Source organism: Zeus faber, assembly GCF_960531495.2.
Source record: "Zeus faber genome assembly, chromosome: 8".
In the NCBI taxonomy this organism is placed as follows: Eukaryota; Metazoa; Chordata; class Actinopteri; order Zeiformes; family Zeidae; genus Zeus; species Zeus faber.
The window spans coordinates 18,337,448-18,357,134 of NC_137195.1; the positions used below are offsets into that span (position 1 = coordinate 18,337,448).

At 42.6% G+C, this 19,687-nt stretch overlaps 1 protein-coding gene across 1 annotated transcript; it reads right to left on the reverse strand.

Moving 5' to 3' along the window:
* Nucleotides 1-6,610: 6,610 nt before the first annotated feature.
* Nucleotides 6,611-17,026, reverse strand: cyb5r4 (cytochrome b5 reductase 4; the record flags this gene model as incomplete). The annotated part of the gene is made up of 16 exons (XM_080006202.1): nt 6,611-7,046; nt 7,358-7,519; nt 7,833-7,919; nt 8,088-8,238; nt 9,534-9,680; nt 10,224-10,364; nt 10,643-10,765; nt 10,874-10,906; nt 11,459-11,552; nt 11,798-11,855; nt 12,139-12,241; nt 12,348-12,386; nt 12,506-12,590; nt 12,781-12,881; nt 14,329-14,482; nt 16,943-17,026. The coding sequence occupies 16 exons, from the start codon at nt 17,024-17,026 to the stop codon at nt 6,992-6,994; spliced, it is 1,617 nt and encodes a 538-aa protein (XP_079862328.1). The 3' UTR covers nt 6,611-6,991.
* Between the last annotated feature and the right edge of the window lie 2,661 nt (nt 17,027-19,687).

Here is a 19,687-nt window from a genome sequence, read left to right on the forward strand (position 1 = left end):
GGCGGAGACCCTCAAAGAGGAGTTTGAGGGCAGCCTCGCGGACAGTCTACTGAACGTCGGGAGGCAGGTAATTAACGCCCCCACACATTTTGGTGACGAGAAGATCAGTCGCATACAGCAACTCCGCATCTGGCTTAAAGGTTACTGCTGCAACAAAGATATCCCCTTTGTTGACATTTTTACTGCCTTTTCAAATAGGCCTCTGCCTTTTAAAACAGATGGCCTCCATCCTTCCCAGTAGGGCTCACGCCTTTTATCAATAAACATTGAACTGACCCTGCAGGCTTGTAAGGCTCCTCTTGCCCGCTGACTATCAAAACACACTCCCTCTCGGGAACGGACAGATATTTTTAACCTCCCTGTGAAAATCACTTATAGATGCTCTATAAGATTTACAGTCAAACAAACCGGTGCATGCTTCAGAAAACCTCAGCACTGTAAATGTTCAGTCTGCTGTGAACCCTGCTGAACCGAACCCTTCTTCTTATTGAACATCAGATCGCTCTCTAATAAGAGTTTTTATATTAATGAATAAATTGTTAATAATTTGATCCCCCAACATGGTCTGCTGGTGTGTTCTATTTCTTACTGAATGTTGGCTGTCGTCCACTGCCTCTGCGACACTTATTGAGGCTTCCCCCCAGACCATAGCTTCCTAAGCAAGAAAAGGGGGTGGAATAGCAAACATTTTTTCTAACTTGTTCACCTGCACCGGACGCACTTTTGGAAACGTGTCAACCTTTGACTATTTAGCCGTGGTTAAAAGAATCCAGCAACACATTTGCAATAACTATTTACAGACCCCAAGAGCACAATCCCAATTTTCTATCCGAGTTCTTCGAATTACTGTCGATTTCTCTCGTCAGATATGTAATTTCACTGGGTGATTTTAACTCGACTGTTCAGATTCTAGAGCAGTGGAATTTTTGGACCTCGTTTCACGTGAAGAACGCCACTCACAACCGTGGAAATACTACTGGACCTAATTTTTACAAAAGGTATAGATGCTGATGTTTAACCTATTTTACCTGTTCCGGTTTCTGATCACCCCTGTGTCTTCTTCAGTGTCTCCCTCTGCATTCTAAAATAACATACTGCGGTGTGGGGGTGGCTGTACGCCTGTTGCTCGTTAGAGCAACTAATGGGTAACAGGTAAATCATCCACCGCCCCCACACACGTGGAGAGCCTCTTTCATTAAATGTGTCCATCTGCTCCCGGGCCAGATTACCTAGACCCAGGACAGGTGGGGCTGCTTCAACCACTACACCCCCACACCACAAATCCTTATCGCCGTATTGACAGCATGCTTGGTCTATACTGGCTGAGTGTTCATCCGACGTACTCGACTCCTGTAGTGCAAATTCTGATGCTCTTAATAATCGTAGACAACCCGAATAGTGATTTGCTCAAAACGCTCGACTCTTGTCGCTCCTCTTACAACCAGAAAAGACACTCGGATGAAATCACCGCCATGGTTTTCAGATGACACCCATGCACTCCAACAGACCTGTAGAAAACATGAGTGCAGGTGACGTATGACCAAACAAGAGATTTCCTGGGTCGAGTGCTTTAAGAAGTAAAGACGTTCACTGTCAGCTGCTAGGAGAGCGTATTTATCTCACTTGATTTACAGTAATAAAAATAATCCGCAGTTTCTGTTTGATACTGTTGCTAAACTCTTGCAGAATACCACAGCCAATAGTTGTTCATTCAGTGCTGATCATTTTCTGAAATTCTTTATAAATAGGATGGATTCTATTAGAGATAAATTCACTGGTCCACTCTTCCCAGAATGATGAATATAAACTCTCATGCTTTGCAGGCACTGTGACTCAGACCAACTGCTCTCTTTCACAACAGGAAATAATTTCCCCCGAGGCCCTGAGGAGCTTGGGAACCGCTTCCAAATTGACAACCTGCATATTAGACCCTATATCTTCAAAACCGTTTAAAAAATACTGCTTCCCGTCTGAAATAGTCTTATTCTTGATGGTCTAGGCTCTGTGCCCTCAGCTTTTAAAACTTCCGTTATCAAACCGCTGCTCAAAAAAAACAACTAATATTGATCTGCAAATTCGGAATAATTACGGACCAAATTCCAATCTTCCTGTCATATCGAAACTACTTGAATGGGCTGTCGCTGATCAACTTACTGCCTACTTATCCAACAACAATCTCTTCGATGAATTTCAATCTGGCTTTCGGTCCCGTCATTCCACAGAAACAGCCTTGACCAGAGTGGTCAGTGATCCACTAATTACTGTTGATTCTGACTTAACATCATGGCTGCCGCTTCTTGACTTTGTGCAGATTTTGACACTGGGGACCACGGCATGCTTTTAAGCCGCTTGGAGAAGCATTCTGCATGGTTTCATTCATATTTATCAAATAGAACTCAACGTGTTAAGTTACAATAATACAATCTCTACATTTTCTGAAGTAAAGTTTGGTGTACCCCAGGGATCGGTCCTTGGCCCTATGTACTTTTCTGTCTATTTGCTTTCCCCTTGGTGACATCATTTGCAAATACGGTGTTAAATTTCATCGCTACGCTGATGATACACAGCTGTATATACTGGTAAAGCAAAATGACCTTTTGCAACTCCTGAAATTAGAGGCATGTTTATCGGAAATTAAAAAAAAAAAAAAAATGGATAGGTATGAACTTTCTGCTGTTAAATGGTGACAAAACAGGATTATTCGTTGTTTAAACCAGCCAAATATGGGCATTTGTTTGAGAATTTGAGTGTTAATTTGCCTTTTCCTTGGTCTTCCTAGTTGTGCTACTATACAATTTCAGCTTGTTCACAATGCTGCAGTTAGAATCTTGACAAAAACGGAAAAAAAAAAAGATCATACAACGCCCATTGTGGCCTCTCTCCACTTGCTACCAGCGCAAGCTAGAGCTGATTTTAATATTCTTCTTTCAACAAGACCTTGCATGGACTTGCATCACCTTACTTATCTGAGATAATTATATCACATAACACCAGCACGCTCACTTCGCTCTCTTGATGCTGGTGTCCTGCTCATTCCCTCAGTTAACAAAAAAAAAAAAAAATCAGTTGGTTTCAGAGCATTTGCCTCCCATGTCCCTTATCTCTGGAACGGCCTCCCAGTACAGTACTCCCGTGTCAAAGCACGCTCAGCTGAAATCTTTACAAGCATTACATCATCTTTTCAAACGTTTTTATCATTGATGTTTTAAATATTGTTCTATTTAGGTTCTCTTTTGTTATGTGCAGGTATCTCTTCGGCTTTGTAGTTTTCATTTTGATGTTGTGACTTTTCGTTTACTTGCTGTAGGTATTCTGTCCTTTTGATTGTGTAGGGACCATGCCACATGGTGTTTCTACACTGCAAATAAATTGAATTTAATCGTGTTAAACACTTCATCAGAATGCACCGATAGCATTTGCATGTAGCACAAGTCTTGATCATTTGCCAGTAAAGAGAACCAAAAACGTAATAATCAATCTTTTCAATGCTTTGTTTGAACAAAACGTGATAAATCACAAAAACAAGTTCCAAAAGTAGATCATCTTACTTTGAGGGGAAACAATGTAAACATTTTAGGTACCAGAGCTATTTTACCAGTACACAATCATAGTATTGCAAAATATACCAGTATCATTGCAACTATAATACACCGTGTTCCAAATTATTATGCAAATTATATTTTTCTCCGATTTTTTTTTGGTCAGTATATTTTTTAAGTCAACTGTTAGGGTATAATTCGAATGTTATTGAACAAACCTCCCACAGTATTTTTTTCAAAAATAAAAAAAACTCAAAATGCACTGTTCCAAATTATTATGCACAAGTTTCAAAAAATTGTATAGGTTGTAAAGAACTGAAAATGGTCATTTGTTGAATTTGCAGCATTAGGTCATATTTACTGAAACCAAAAGCTATTTCAATCAAAAACATCTTAACAGGCCAAGTTACATGTTAACATAGGACCCCTTCTTTATATCACCTTCACAATTCTTGCATCTATTGAACTTGTGAGCTTTTGGAGAGTTTCTGCTTGAATTTCTTTGCAGGATGTCAGAATATCCTCCCAGAGCTGCTGTTTTGATGCAAACTGCCTCCCACCCTCATAGATCTTTTGCTTGAGGATGCTCCAAAGGTTCTCAATAGGGTTGAGGTCAGGGGAGGATGGGGGCCACACCATGAGTTTCTCTCCTTTTATGCCCATAGCAGCCAATGACACAGAGCTATTCTTTGCAGCATGAGATGGTGCGTTGTCATGCATGAGGATGATTTTTCTACGGAAGGCACGGTTGTTCTTTTTGTACCATGGAAGAAAGTGGTCAGTCAGAAACTAAACACTTTCCCGAGATCATTTTCACACCTTTAGGGATCCTAAAGGGACCTACCAGCTCTCTCTCCCCATGACTCCGCCACCTCCTTGCTGATGTCGCAGCCTTGTTGGGACAACCATCCACTACTCCATCCATCTGGACCATCCAGAGTTGCACGGCACTCATCAGTAAACAAGACTGTTTGAAAATGAGTCTTCATGTATTTCTGGGCCCACTGCAACCGTTTCTGCCTGTGAGCATTGGTTTATGGTGGCCCAATAGTAGGTTTATGCACAACTGCAAGCCTCTGGAGGATCCTACACCTTGAGATTTGCGGGACTCCAGAGGCACCAGCAGCTTCAAATACCTGTTTGCTGCTTTGTAATGGCATTTTAGCAGCTGCTCTCTTAATCCCATGAATTTGTCTGGCAGAAACCTTCCTCATTATCCTTTATCTGCACCAACCCGTCTGTGCTCTGAATCAGCCACAAATCTCTTCACAGTACGATGATCACGCTTAAGTTTTTGTGAAATATCTAATGTTTTCATACCTTGTCCAAGACATTGCACTATTTGAGGCTTTTTGGCAGCAGAGAGATCCTTTTTCTTTTCCATATTGCTTGAAACCTGTGGCCTGCTTAATAACGTGGAACGTCCTTCTTAAGTAGTTTTCCTTTAATTGGGCTCACCTGGCAAACTAATTATCACAGGTGTCTGAGATTGATTTCAGTGATCCAAAGAGCCCTGAGACACAATACCATCCATGAGTTTCATTAAAAAACAAAAAATATAATGTTTAGGACACTTTAATCCAATTTGCATAACAACTTGGAACGCAGTGTGCACTACATTACCTCAGAGAGGAGGAACAAACATTTGTTGAGCAGCGTACCCTGGGCGCACAGCACAGGAGAAGATTGATTAAAAACAAATGTCTCATAAGGCTTCTGGGCTTGTTCGCCCCGAGCGCCTAACAACTAAATGGTTATTTGTTTTGTATCATGTCTGACGAAATTGAATATCTTTAAACTAATTTTAATTACATTTTGAAACAATGACTTTTTATGATCAATGTATTAACATTGACACCATGGGTCATGATTACGTGCACTTAGAACAGTCACTGACCATGTTCTAACTGCAGCCATAAACAAAACATTAACAATAAAGGCAAAAGCAACGTGCATCTGCTGGTGTTTGATAGTGCAGGTGGTGGAGCCACCCTCACAATCAAACACGGCTTCCAGATTTCATCATCTCAAGACCACTGGCAGTGCAGATGATTAGAGAACAAATATGTCACATTTGGAATAGAATGCTCTGCGGAATCTCAAAAAACGCAAAGTCACTTTGGATGAACATTGAATTTAATTCCTTGATATTGCCCTTCAATTACACCCTCTATTCTAAGATCGTTTTCTATTCTCTTTGCACCAAACAAGCAACATAGGAGTTTTGGGAAGTCTTTTTTAGATGCAGAGTTGGATATTGCACTTTAATGATGATGTCAGAGAAAGAGGTAATATGACGACATCAGTCCTCCTTCACGCAAAAACCCACAGATTTGACGAAATAGATGACAGGTTAACCTTCTTTTACAAATTGAACCAGTTGGAAATACAATGAACAACTCTATGCATATTCACTCATAAAACTGTATTCTAAGAGCACTTCAAATTTAAATGCTCTTAACTTTAACAGCACCTAAAGTTCATACCAGTCATACCCAGTCCCAATTCATATTACTACACAGCATGTGCAACTTAATGATGTGACATATCCTGAAATGATCTGAGGAAGGTGAAAATGAAAAGGTGTGTTTATGTAACCGGGTCCATGGTGCACAATACAAGCTCATGCAAAGAGCACAGAGGACAGAAATGAATTCACAGTATTCTAATGATATGTGGAGGCAAAAGACAAACAAAGAAAACAAAAGACCTGCGTTTGTCGTTTGCCGAGGTGGTAGCAAGTGGCGAGGCTCTCCTTTTACTCTGCCGGACAAACACTAAGAGCCGAGTGGATCAATAAGACGAGTAAACACAACAAGAAAGGTAAATAAAATCCTCATTAGTACTTGGAACAGGAGAATCCAATAACAAGTGCCCTGGCCGCGTGCATGGAACACGGATGCACAAAAAATAAGACGTATATCACTTCAGAAGTACAGTATTGGACTTTAAGTGGCTGCTGTATAAAATATAATAACTTAATGGCAGCAGGAGGGGGGGGGGGGGGATTGGGCGAGAGGGAAGCGACGTGACCTTTGTGTCCTGAAACTCTCGGCTCGACACGCCGTCGGCTTTCCCTTTGTGCGTGGAAAATCGTTATTTTTGTGCCCCGGGAATTTAAACCAGCATGGATTGCATTAAAAAAGTTAAATAAAATCCTTGAAGAAATAAAACTTTTGAGCTATGTCATCAAGGTGGGGGTCACCGGGGGGGGGGGAGGGGGGGGGGGGTGTCAGAGGAACAGCGATAACGCCTCCAAGCGACGCTGTTCGCTGCATGGGATGGCGCGTCGCGAACAGTCACCGCAACCTCTGAATGTGCATAGACCGACACGCATGTGCAAAGTCTGACGTGCCGAAGGTCAAGAGACACGCACACGCACACACACACACAGACACAGACACACACACACACACACACACACACACACACGTTGAACCACCGCGGGCGGATCAGCCCTGAAAGACGTGGATCTCCTCTTCGCTGAAGCCGAGCTGCTTCACCAACCTAGAGGAGGGAAAGGCAGAAGAGTGGTCAGTGGGGGCGAAGAAGAAAAAAAATAATAATAATAATAGAATATCCTTGGATGTTAGCTGGATTGTGGAGTCTCCCAACATGTTGTCCATGACCTTGGAATGTGGCATTTCCCAACAATATTGATCAGTAAAATATCAAAAGTATAAAAGACAAGCGATCGCACACCTTCCAACAGAAGAGCTGCTTCTTTTAAAGTTTTCCTTTCACTACATCCTGTATTTTGGTCCACATGTACAAAACGGTTGTTTCAAATTCACTGGGGGGATGGGGACAACACTCACTTTTCCGTCAGCTCTGAAAAGGCTGTCGGGCCGCAGATGCAGACATAGCATTTGGATCTATCGGGTCTGGCGAGAAAGTCGCTCAGCATGGGCGGATCCACCCGCCCCGTCTTGCCCGTCCACGAATCACCGGGCTCTGAAAGGACGTACTCCACCTGGAACCTGGGGAACAAGAAAAGTATTTCCTTAATAACAAGGAGTAGGCAGACACAAACAACTTCAATTAGGCGAAAAGAATTATCACATCCACAGGGACTGGAAAGCGCTTCTTGCACATGCCCGGTCTTTGCATTCTGGCCAAGAAAGGCGGACCCCGCCACCAACAATGGAAAGAGCACATGCATAATGCAAATACAGTGAATGGCTATTTCTTAAAAAATGCCAGCTAAAATTTGTACCACTGTTTTTTTAGTTGTTTTTTTAAAACAAAACAATTGATGGATTACCACTTTAAAGAAACACACAAACACAGTACCGTTCATCTTTGACAGCCACTTCATCCAGTTCCGAGCGCCACAGGATGTCTTTTTCTTGCCGGTTGAAAAAGAGAAGCTTTGTTTGTCTAAATAAATGAATGTTGGAAAAAAAGCAGATAACAGGTGAATTGTGACAAATAAAATAAAACCTGCTTCTTTTCGGGCCATTTCTAGAATATTGTTCAAAAGAAAGAACAAACGGTCCCAACAGATATCCATGAAACTATGTTTATTATTCCCTCCTCTCCTCTCACCGTATTGCTGCCAGGTCCTGTAGGGAAAGGTGGAGGAGCCGCGCCATGGGTGTGAATCCCGTTCCGGCAGCTAGAAGGTAGAGGTGCGTGACATCACGGAGCGGGCGGACGCTGAAGGGACCCTCTGGACCGCTAACCAGCAGATGGTCCCCTGGAACCCAAAGAACATCCCATGTGATGTGACACACCGCTGCCGAAATTCAAAATCTGTGACTATTATTTGGCATTTAAAGTGACCTTTTTCGCTGCACAATGCCTCCAGTAACATAATGTTTTAGTGGTTTATTTTTGTCTCCACAGCAAAAGCGGGGAGGGCGGGCCGGGGATCAGATGTGAATCCCTTTTAAAGATTCTTAAAATAGAAACTAATCGTCCGTCGTTTTCAGAGGCACAACGTTCCGTCCTTGTTGATTTAGAGCAGTGCATGGTCAGATAATAAGCAGATGAATGGATAGGATGGAGGTAGAGACACCAGGAGAGGAGGTTTAAAGGACAGGAGGAGAGAAAAATGAGGGGGACGGGAAAAGAGGAGAGAGTTCACAAGGCTTTGACAAACGCTCCCGTCTGTTCCCCAAAATGACAAAGCAGAGCCGATGCAATGTGCGGCGGAGAGCAACAGAAAGAGATGGAGCATGTGAAAGCTCTTTTGACAACATGTGCATTTCTTTAGTGAACAAAATAAAACAGAATTCCGACATCATTCGCATTCAACGAGTGCATTTGTATTTTACAACATCCGTCAGTATGTTGAAGCTAAAATAAATGAGCGTACTACAGAGGTTTTTTTTTTTTTTTTTTTTAACTACCCAATAAATGGCCGTATGCTAAAGAGGTAGTCGAGGGTCGACGCAGTTTTCGAACTACACTTGGTATGGTGGAGAGCGAGAAGCTCCACACTTTGAATATTCTTTTCACACCCGAGACACCCACAATCATTCATTTAAGGAACCAAAATACAGAGTTTGCCCCTCACTGGCCTCAGCAGCTTTAAATAATAAAATAAATTATTATTTTTAATAATAACAATAATATGAATAATAATACATATATATAATAATAACATAAGAAAAAGTGTCCACTGAGTAATTTTACTTATTGCTCTTTCAAACTTTAGCAATGGTCATAGCACCGACCGAAATTGTAATTGATTGTAAAAGAAAAAAAATAAACTCCAATTACATTTAAACATTCTGCCAAACTCCTGTGTTGAAATTACACACTGACACCTCAATGGATATTTACATTTTATGTGTTTATATGTTAAATGGCACTGTCATTTTGAATACTTGGCTAAACTGCCAGTTCTCAGTTTCTATAATCTGTTGACCTGAGAAAAACACACACACACACACACACACACACACACACACGCACGCACGCACGCACACACACGCACACGCACACGCACACGCACACACACACACACACACACACACATCAAATCACCGATGTGCAGGGTGTTGAGGTGCGAGGTAAAGAGTCCGTCAGGGTAGACTTTGATCATGAGGAAGAGGTCTGATCCTGGCCGGGGGTCCTGGGGGTCCGGAAGCAGAGACTGTTCCACCGGAGTGAATGGCTTCACTACCTCACTGTCTGCAAAGTGAGACACACACACACACTTTTATCCCTGTATTTACCAGGTAAATACAAGTAAATACAGGGAAAAACAAAACAAGCTAAGTGTGGCCTTTTTCTTTCGTTATATTTTTTAGAAACAATACTGAATTGCAATACAAAACCCCAACATTTTTAAATATGGAGCTAGATATCATTGTATTGAATCAGGCCCCTGCAAATTCCCATCTCTAGTATTCACCCCATATCTAGGAGAGAAGGAAAGAGGAAGAGGAATAGATAAATAAATCCCACATCTAGTATGAACGCACTGGTACTGACAGACAGAAAAGTTTGGGAGATAATCAGGTAAGAGCCTCCCATCAGACCCATAATGTACATTAGTGGAGAGTGGTATGTAATTGGTGGTGGTGGTGGTGGGGGGTCTGATTTTGACATTACAGACAGTAGCATTGGGTACATATTATCCAAACCCCTCATGGCCTACTTAGAGCCTGTGGTTAAAATGGGCACGTTGATGGTTGGTCACTATCTCAAATTGTCGATTGGCTAAGTCCTTACCCTGAATCTGTGTTTTGAGGTAGATGTGTTTCCCGACAGGCATGTGCATGATCGTCCCACACGGGAGTTTTAACCGGAAAACGTGGGTGTTGTGGTTCACCTCCGTCTTCGAAACCAGCACGCAGTCTCTGTAGTGGGGTACTGCATAAATAGAGTGAAAAATAAATGGATATTATAATACAGGGTTCATTCTGGCAATACAAAATGAAACTAAAGCTTTGTGTGTGTGTGTGTGTGTGTGTGTGTATATGATCGAACACTTTTCTAGGACTTTTCACGCACCTCAGCAAAGAAGGGGCTATTAACAAGTTAATCCAGTACTTACATTTCTGAGGACAGAATTCAAGCACCTCAAGGACCTGGTAAGAACCTTGATAATAGATATTTACATTAATGCAATGTATGTATTTGGGTCTCACCTCGATCTTTTTTACGCAGCAGGGTGTTGTGGAGCTCCAGATGTTGTCCCAGACTCGTCCACTTCCCCACGGCCTGCTTCCGGATGCTGACCTGGACCTTCCCCACCGAAAAACCCGTCTGGACTTTTGGGGGAAAAAAAAAAAAAAAGACATTACAGTGAGAGATTTACAAGGATGTGATTTAAGAATATAAGAGGATTGCATCAAGTTGGTGCTGGAAGTTGAGTTTACCTGCAATGCTACCCTCCACTTCCTCAGATAGACCTTGAAAAAAAATAAAAATAAAAAGAGAATTCATACGTGAGATACATTCTAAAATGTATTCTAAAAATAGTAAAGGCAGGACGATTTAAAAAATTAAAATTAAAAGAAAATAAATTAACTGATAGCGACCTTAGCTTTACTATCAAGTGACAAATATGTGGAGTCAAGAACTGAATAAAAATGGACATCCAATATTGGTATCATTCAGGACATTTAAAGAAGCAAGTGAAAACAGCCTCTCTTGCGTTGACTAGTTTGCTGTCACTGACTTTATTCCGGACTTAACCACACAATCTCGAACCACTACAACTTGGGAAGAACTAGTAGGGGTGTAACAATCCATCATTCGAGATCGGTCCACAAATTAAATTGGAAACTGAAGCCATCTAGTTGTCACCATATCATTGCAAAGTTTCTAAAGAATCAAGATTGATTGGGCTGGTGATTTACACCCTCTATTAACTAGTGTTAACAGGAAAGAGAGAAAAAATACATCTTTTGCAGGATACTTTTCGAGAACCAGCTTGAGGATTCTGGGGACTTTGTACTCACGTAAATGGAGCATGTAGGACATCTGACCCAGCAGGACCTCCAGCCGAAAGTCTTGTCCCTCCAGGTCGACCGTCGTACAGCCTGAACTGGGGATCTGGGAGAAGGTAAAGGAAAATGAAGACGGGTAAAAGGGAAAGATCCTGTTCAGTTATTTTTCTCTGTAGATGGTGCAGCGCACGCCTTTCCATTAACCAACACTAAAAGAGTTGAATATTGTTTAACAACCAGTATAGGAAAAATACAAATCATTGTTAACATTGCACCTTTATAAGATTCCAATACGTTTTGAAGTTTCTTTTCTCACCTACCTCCCACCTGTTACTTTATCTGAATGATTACCTTTCGTTTGGTGTAAACCACAAGATTAACAGTGGCATCTGTTTGGAACCAGTCGTACCTGGAGGAGGACCAGAAAAAGCGTGAACAAGATGGTCACTGATTATACACGAGTTAGCCCATCATACATTTAGCAATTTTCTATAAATGCTTTTCCTAGTCAGGGGTAATTTAGAGTGTGCGCTCAGCCGACCCCCATTGTCTCGGTGCGTGGGTGGGTGTGAACCAGGGCTTTTAGAGGAAGCCAGCTGCTGCGGTGAGAGTGCGACCCCTTGCTCCAACACCCCAGTGAGACTGCGAGTCCCATGGCGGATGTTTATCCAGGCAATATTAACAGCACTTACCTTGGACGAGAGTCCTTGTCTGAAGGAGGCACGGCGTTGGGCTGCATGAACGAGGAGGAGGGCGGATTGGAGCCAGCCAGCAGCGGAGGTGGGGGAGCAAGGCCTGACCGAAATAAGTTCAAGCTTTAAAAGGAGTGTCTACAAAGAGAGTTGTCTAGCAGTGGCTATCTGTGGTTATGGGAGACGGTTAAGGTTGCTGAAACGTCTACCATTGAGGTTGGAACTGACGTCCTTCTTCAAAGGTAGAGCTGGAGGAAAAAAAAAACAAAAACAAAAAAAAACACCAAATCACTAAAACCAAATCAATCGAAGCAATCTCTAGGAGTAAAATACACATGCAGTTGAGTTGGTTAGTGTGTGTGTGTACCTTTCATGGCAGCACTCGCCTTGGTGGCCATCTTGCCGACCAGGCATTCTTTCAACATGGACTCGTAGTTTACCCACCGGTGGACCTGAGCAGACCAACACATTAACAGGCGGTGACCTCAGGAACAGCTCAGAATGTACGAGGCCCAAGACACAGAAAATGCTTCCAGTGCTCCAAGGGCGTGCGGCATGAAAGGCCACTTAAAAAGGACACGGCGGCCACCGTTTCTTTGAGGCTTCCCAGGTTTAGAAAATGAAGTGTGAAAAGAAACCAACCTGGTCAAAGAGTTCGGTGCCATCTGTCCCTGCAGCCCTCATGAGCTCGTCCTCCCCTCCCGGATGATAATCCATGTAGGGCGTGACGTTGTAAACCATGCCTAGAAAATAAATAAATAAATAACATGAGGTACAACACACTTTAGTATGAAGTCTCTATGGTAGATTAGTGCCAACTGTTGTTAACGGTTCAGATACCTTAACTTCATCAATGGTTAACTAATACCCTTGATACCCTAGGTATCAATCGCCTAAAAATAGGCGATTGATACCTTTCCCATTGCCAGAAGAGTGTGCCTCTCTTTTATTTATTTTTTCTCTTGGTGTGTCATGTTCGACGTCACATACACGCCGGAAAAGTGTCGTGTCATGGTTGAAGAAAAGTGGTGCCCGATGTGTGGTGCATGCACCGATCCTGCTCCTCTGGTTCAGAGACCGGCTCGAGGCGTTGCTGGGGTCCCCTCGGAGCCCGGCGGGAAGTGGGGGGGGATGGGTTCTACGCTGTGGTCCCCACGGAGAGATACCCACACTCAAAACATTTCATGGTCCCGCATGTGGGGAAAAAAGTCAATAACTTCTGATTTTGGATTCTAAATCAGATATGAAATAATGAACGATAGACGGATATTCCTGTCTATTTACAGGCCAACGTCTGGAACGTCAATGTGCGTCGTAAACAGCCGAAAATTTGCATGTCTACCTGGGTGTCATGTTTCCATCAGGGCTGATCGGAGCTAGAGCCGATAAATAACCGTGACAATTGCAGGGTCATTTGTCCCTGGACAGGCTGAAACCCGGGTGTAACCTTTCCCACTAATGACAAAATGCCAGATATTAGAGGGTGTTACCGGGTTTTTTGTGCAGCGTGAAAGGGGTAAAAGTGCTAGGTTTTTCTATACTTTTTTCATACTGGAAATACAGAGTAAAAGTTGTATAAGATACTGTTAAAAATATATATAAATAAATAAATAAATAAATAGATAGATAACATAAAAATGCCTTGAACTGGCTCTGCGTGTTTCCAACTAGAAAGCAAAGATAAATCAGCTACAGCTACAAGGATAACAAGGATAGCAGTCTGGTGCCCTCTGCTGACAAAATATTTTAGCAACGATACTAGTTTTAAAATCAAGTCTTTACTTACTTTAATAAGTATATTTACTTACTTACTCTAGTTAGTAAGTAAATATACATATAAGAGTGAGTGAGGAGGGATAAACACATGATTTAATGCAGAGCTGTAATCAAAAGATAAATGGATTAGAGCTCTGTAACTCTCTTACATTATTATTTTTACATCACTGCAGAACCATTAAAAAGTGAGGATAACACAAAGACCACACTTTATTCAGGAAATTCAGGAAATGAAAACTGTCTTGTGATAAGATCATTAACATACGCAAGACAATAAAAACCTTAATTATGCCTGCCACGCAAATTGGATAATTGCAGCAACAAATTATGGAACACCACAGAAAGAATGTGGCAAGATATAATATATACAGCCACAAGGTGTGTGTGTGTGTGTGTGTGTGCGCGCGCCGTCACCTCGTATACACGTCCAGCAGTCATCGCGTTTGTTGTGTTTTTTCAGCTCCTCCTCTGTGACCTCGATGAGGCGTCCTCTCAGCCCGGTCAGGTCTCGCCCGCTCTTCGCAAAGCGAATCCAGTCCATCAGACTGTGGCCCGGCTTCAAGGCCACCTATCATGACAGAACAGAAGCAGACATTAGATTATACAAGATATGCAAAATAAAGCCAAGTGTTATCTCATCATCACCCACTAGACAGAAGGCCAAGAGTATGCACTTGTTAGATAAAAGTTCCCTTATTGACTTCCTACTATTTCAGGGTTTCTGTGGGTATCCCAATTGAATTTGATACGATTAACACCATTTTTTAAGACTCATTTTAACTTCAATTTCAGACTTGACTTTTGACCTAACCAACTCTCTCTTAATCAGTTTATCTAGAATCATTTAGGTCAGATAGCAAGATGATACTATAGTACAAACCCTGATTCCAATGAAGTTGGGACGTTGTGTAAAATGTAGAATAAACAAAAACAGAACATAATGATTTGCAAATCCTTTTCAACCTATATTTAATTGAATACACTACAAAGACAAGATATTTAACTGCAATTCAAAGTGATAACCTTTATTGTTTTTTGCAAATATTCACTTATTTTGAATTTGATGCCTGCAACACATTCCAAAAAAAGCTGGGACAGGGGCATGTTTACCACTGTGTTACATCACCTTTACTTTTAACAACACTCAATAAGCGTTTGGGAACTAAGGACACTAATTGTTGAAGCTTTGTAGGTAGAATTCATTCCCCATTCTTGCTTGATGTACGACTTCAGTTGCTCAACAGTCCGAAGGTCTCCGTTGTCGTATTTTGTGCTTCATAATGTACCACACATTTTCAATGGGAGACAGGTCTGGACTGCAGGCAGTCCAGTCTAATACCCACATTCCTTTACCACAAAGCCACGCTGCTGTAACACATGCAGAATGTGGCTTGGCATTGTCTTGCTGAAATAAGCAGGGATGTACCTGACGAATACGTTGCTTGGATGGCAGCGTATGTTGCTCCAAAACCTGTATGTACCTGTCAGCATTAATGGTGCCTTCACAGATGTGCAAGTTACCCATGCCATGGGCACTAACACACCCCCATACCATCACAGATTTTGAAGCTTTTGAACTTTGGGCTGATAACAATCTGGATGGTCTTTTTCCTCCAAAAACAATTTAAAGTGTGGACTCGTCAGACCACAGCACACTTTTCCACTTTGCGTCGGTCCATCTCAGATGAGATTGGGCCCAGAGAAGCTGGCGGCGTTTCTGGGCGTTGTTGATATATGGCTTTCGCTTTGCATGGTAGAGTTTTAACTTGCACTTGTAGATGTAGCAACGAACTGTGTTAACTGACAATGGTTTTCCGAAGTGTTCCTGAGCCAACGTGGTTATATCCTCTACAGAATGATGTTAGTTTTTAATGCAGTGCCGCCTGAGAGATCGAAGGTCACGGGCATTCAATGTTAGTTTTCAGCTTTGCCGCTTACGTGCAGAGATTTCTCCAGATTCTCTGAATCTTTTGATGATATTATGGACAGTAGATGATGAAATCGCTACATTCCTTGCAATTGTACATAGAGAAACGTTGTTCTTAAACTGTTGGACTATTTGCTGACGCCGTTGTTCACAAAGTGGTGAACCTCGCCCCATCCTTGCTTGTGAACGACCTGTGGAATTTCCAAACAGGTGTTTTTTGAGCATTCCTCGACTTTTCCAGTCTTTTTTTGCCCCTGTCCCAGCTTTTCTGAAACGTGTTGCAGGCATCACATTCAAAATAAGTGAATATTTGCAAAAAAACAATTAAGTTTATCAGTTTGAACATTAACTATCTTGTCTTTGTAGTGTATTCAATTGAATATAGGTTGAAAAGGATATGCAAATCAATGTATTCTGTTTTTGTTTCCGTTTTACACAAAGTCCCAACTTCATTGAAATTGGGGCTGTCGATCTAACCAAAAGTTCTTTTCAACAGAACTTCAAAGAGGTGTACAACTTGGATTCAAATCTAGATAAGGTCAAGTATGGCGGTTAAGTATGAATGTGAGTATTAGGTTCAGTGATCGGCTGGGAATTATTTGGTGATGCAGAAGAAGAACTTGACTGATCCTGGATAAATCAAACAGGCTTAATATTTGAAGGCCTAATATTTGTTAAAAACAAACAAAAAAAAGTAATACATTTAATACATTTTTAATACATTTTAAAACCTTTTAAGGTCCTGCAGACACCCTACACTTGAAGGAATCACTTGTTGTAAGGTCTATGTTATGCTCAATGGAGCATTTGCTGGTTACTAAGGCTTGAAATTGCATGTTATATTGCACAATATAGTGTGGTAATGCTGCTGTGGCTTGAACAGAGTGTCATCGCAGTCAAACAAGTTGAACCATCCAAGCTCTGGTCTCAGCAAACTTAGCTACACCTCACGTATGCTTTACAAGTGTAATGGTGGGAGTGCAATCAATATTTAGTGCAAAGTGTAATACTAGCACTGCTCATCCGTTCCTTCCCCGTCGTATTAATCTCGCCTGGTTCCTTCCGAGCTTATTTAATCTATTCTTATCGGGTCTGACTCACCTTGTTCCTCGAGGACTGACCGGCTGGAGCCACACGCTGCTGGGAGCCGGGCGCGGGGAAGGACTGCGTCGGGACGTTCAACATTTCGACTCCTCTGAAGCAGCCCAAATTTCGGCAGAAATCTATTATATCCCCGTTGGGCAAAAAAAAAAAAAAAAAAAGGGGAACAGCTTGGGTCACAGACGAAATTGGCCCATTTCGTCAAAAAAGTTGCGAAACGGTGCTCTCCAATTCTGACATCGCAAGTAATGTAGCCTTGCTCGACAGGGCGCTCGAATGTGTCGCTTAGCTCGTCTTAGTTTTAGCTAGGCTATCAGCAACATAGCCGGTATCTTACTGACAACCGCACAGTGTTGTGAAGCATATCGAGTTAAAACAATAGCGTAAAACCGAGGGAAAAAACCGCCGGTGACACGGCGCTTGTAATGTCTGGCGAGCCCCCGCCGTCTAAAACGAGGCAGCCTTGCGGACTCGGTTCCTGTCGCCGTAAATAAACTACAGTTTAGTTAGTTGTACTGTCGCATACACGCGTCATCGAATGGCGACAAGGCTTTCACGCTGCATTTCCGTACAACTCGGAAATCAGAAATTTCACGAGCGAGGCATTCCCCGCTCCCCTCCCGTCGCTACTGTTGTTGTTGTTGTTGTTGTTTACACAAAACAAAACAAAACAAAACAAAACAAAACAAAACAAACAAAAAAAAAAAAACACACACAATGTGGTTGGTTGTTTTTGAATGAATTACGACACACACACCTTTCCACTGCCTGGAGGCGCTACGACATAATACCGACCTTATACACCAGAACCATTAGGGATAAGACCTGTACACTGACCGGTGGACACCACACACACACACACACACACACACACACACACACACACACACACACACACACACACACACACACACACACACACACACACACACACACACACACACACACACACACACACACACGGCTTTCGGGTGAAATTTCAGGATGAAGCTAAAATGCACTGTTACCTTGACAGGTGAACTTAATTTGACCTTCTCTAAACTTTTGAACGCACGTGTCCAACTGTTCAGTGTTTCAGTACTTTTTGCACAACTTGCTGTTCTCTAACAAGGAGCTGAACGGCAAAATTCACAACAGGTGTTTGAGCCATGAATGTCCTGGTCCAATTAGAATTGGTACTTAAACAGTCCTCTTCATCATGCTGTTCACATTTTGACATCATGAGATCAAGACGACACCTAACAACTGATCAACAGTACCTCGCCGTTGTGAGGCTTCAAACAGGATGTTCTCAGAGGGAAGTGGCCACTGAGCTTAAAGTGTCACAGAGTGTCATAAGCAGCTTGCAACAGAGATAGAGAGACTGGAAGAGTCACAGAAAGGCATCCTTGGCATGGACGTCCTTTGGCCACATCCCACACTGATGAGCGCTTCATTGTGAACAGTGCCCTGCAGAGCCGCATGATGATGCCACTCAACTCCAGGCACATGTAAGGGAGGTGACAGGCACCCAAGTGTCACGTCAGACCATTCAAAACCGTTGACATCAGCGTGGTCTGCGTGCTAGACGACCTGCAAGGATACCTGACCACACCACCAGGCACAGGCATCATCGTCTTGCCCGGGCCAGGCAGCATTTAGGCTGGACGAGGGACCAGTGGCCTCAGTGCTGTCCTCTGATGAAAGTCGATTCACGTTGAGCAGAAATGATGGCCGCCAACGATGTCGGACATGTCGAGGAGAGCGCTATGCATCAGCCACTGTTGTCACCAGACGAGCCTTTGGTGGTGGTGTTACAGTGTGGGCAGGTGTGTCTAGTCAATACAGAACTGCCCTACACTTTGTGAATGGTACAGCGACAAGCCCATACTACCTGAATAACATCATTAATCCAGTCATTGTGCCCCTGCATGAACAACACAGGCATCATTTCATCTTCATGGACGACAATGCTCCAGCTCATGGAGGTGACATCATTAGGGAACGGCTGCTGGAGACTGGGGCACCTCAAATGGAGTGGCCTGCACTTTCTCCAGACCTGAATCCCATAGAAAACCTATGGGATCAGCTGAGTGGCCGTGTAGAGGCTCGTAACTCTGTACCCCAGAACCTCAATGACCTGAGGGCCGCCCTTCAAGAAGAGTGGGGGGCCAGGCCTCAGCAGATAATAAGTCGACTTGTGAACAGCATGAGACGTCGTTGTCAAGCTGTAATTGATGCTCAAGGGCACATGACAAGTTATTGAGACATTGACATTTTTTGTTGTGGTAAACCCACCACTGTTGTTGGCTTTTGTTTCAATCAGTTGTTTGAGATGAGGAAATCACCATTGCATGCTTGTACTTAAATGCCCTACTTTCACGATATAATATCACTGTAGCGTGAACTTTTTACATTTTCCATAAATTTCACCCGAGCCCAAATATCGATAACTTTTTGGAAGTAGTGAGTGTATATACTATTATGGCAATGTTTTAACATTAAACAACCCATTAACCCTCAAGCGAAGGAGTACTTCAAATTTAACTATATGACTTGGTAAACCCCCCCCCCCCCCGAAAAAAAACTCCTCTTTCTTACAAGAAGTATTCATTTAAGTGTCATCCCTAAATATGCGCGCGCGCGCACACGCACACGCACACACACACACACACACACACACACACACACACACACACACACACACCTGTATGTGAAATATGATGATAACTTGAGCTTTATGATCCGGTGTCATGTGTTTATTGA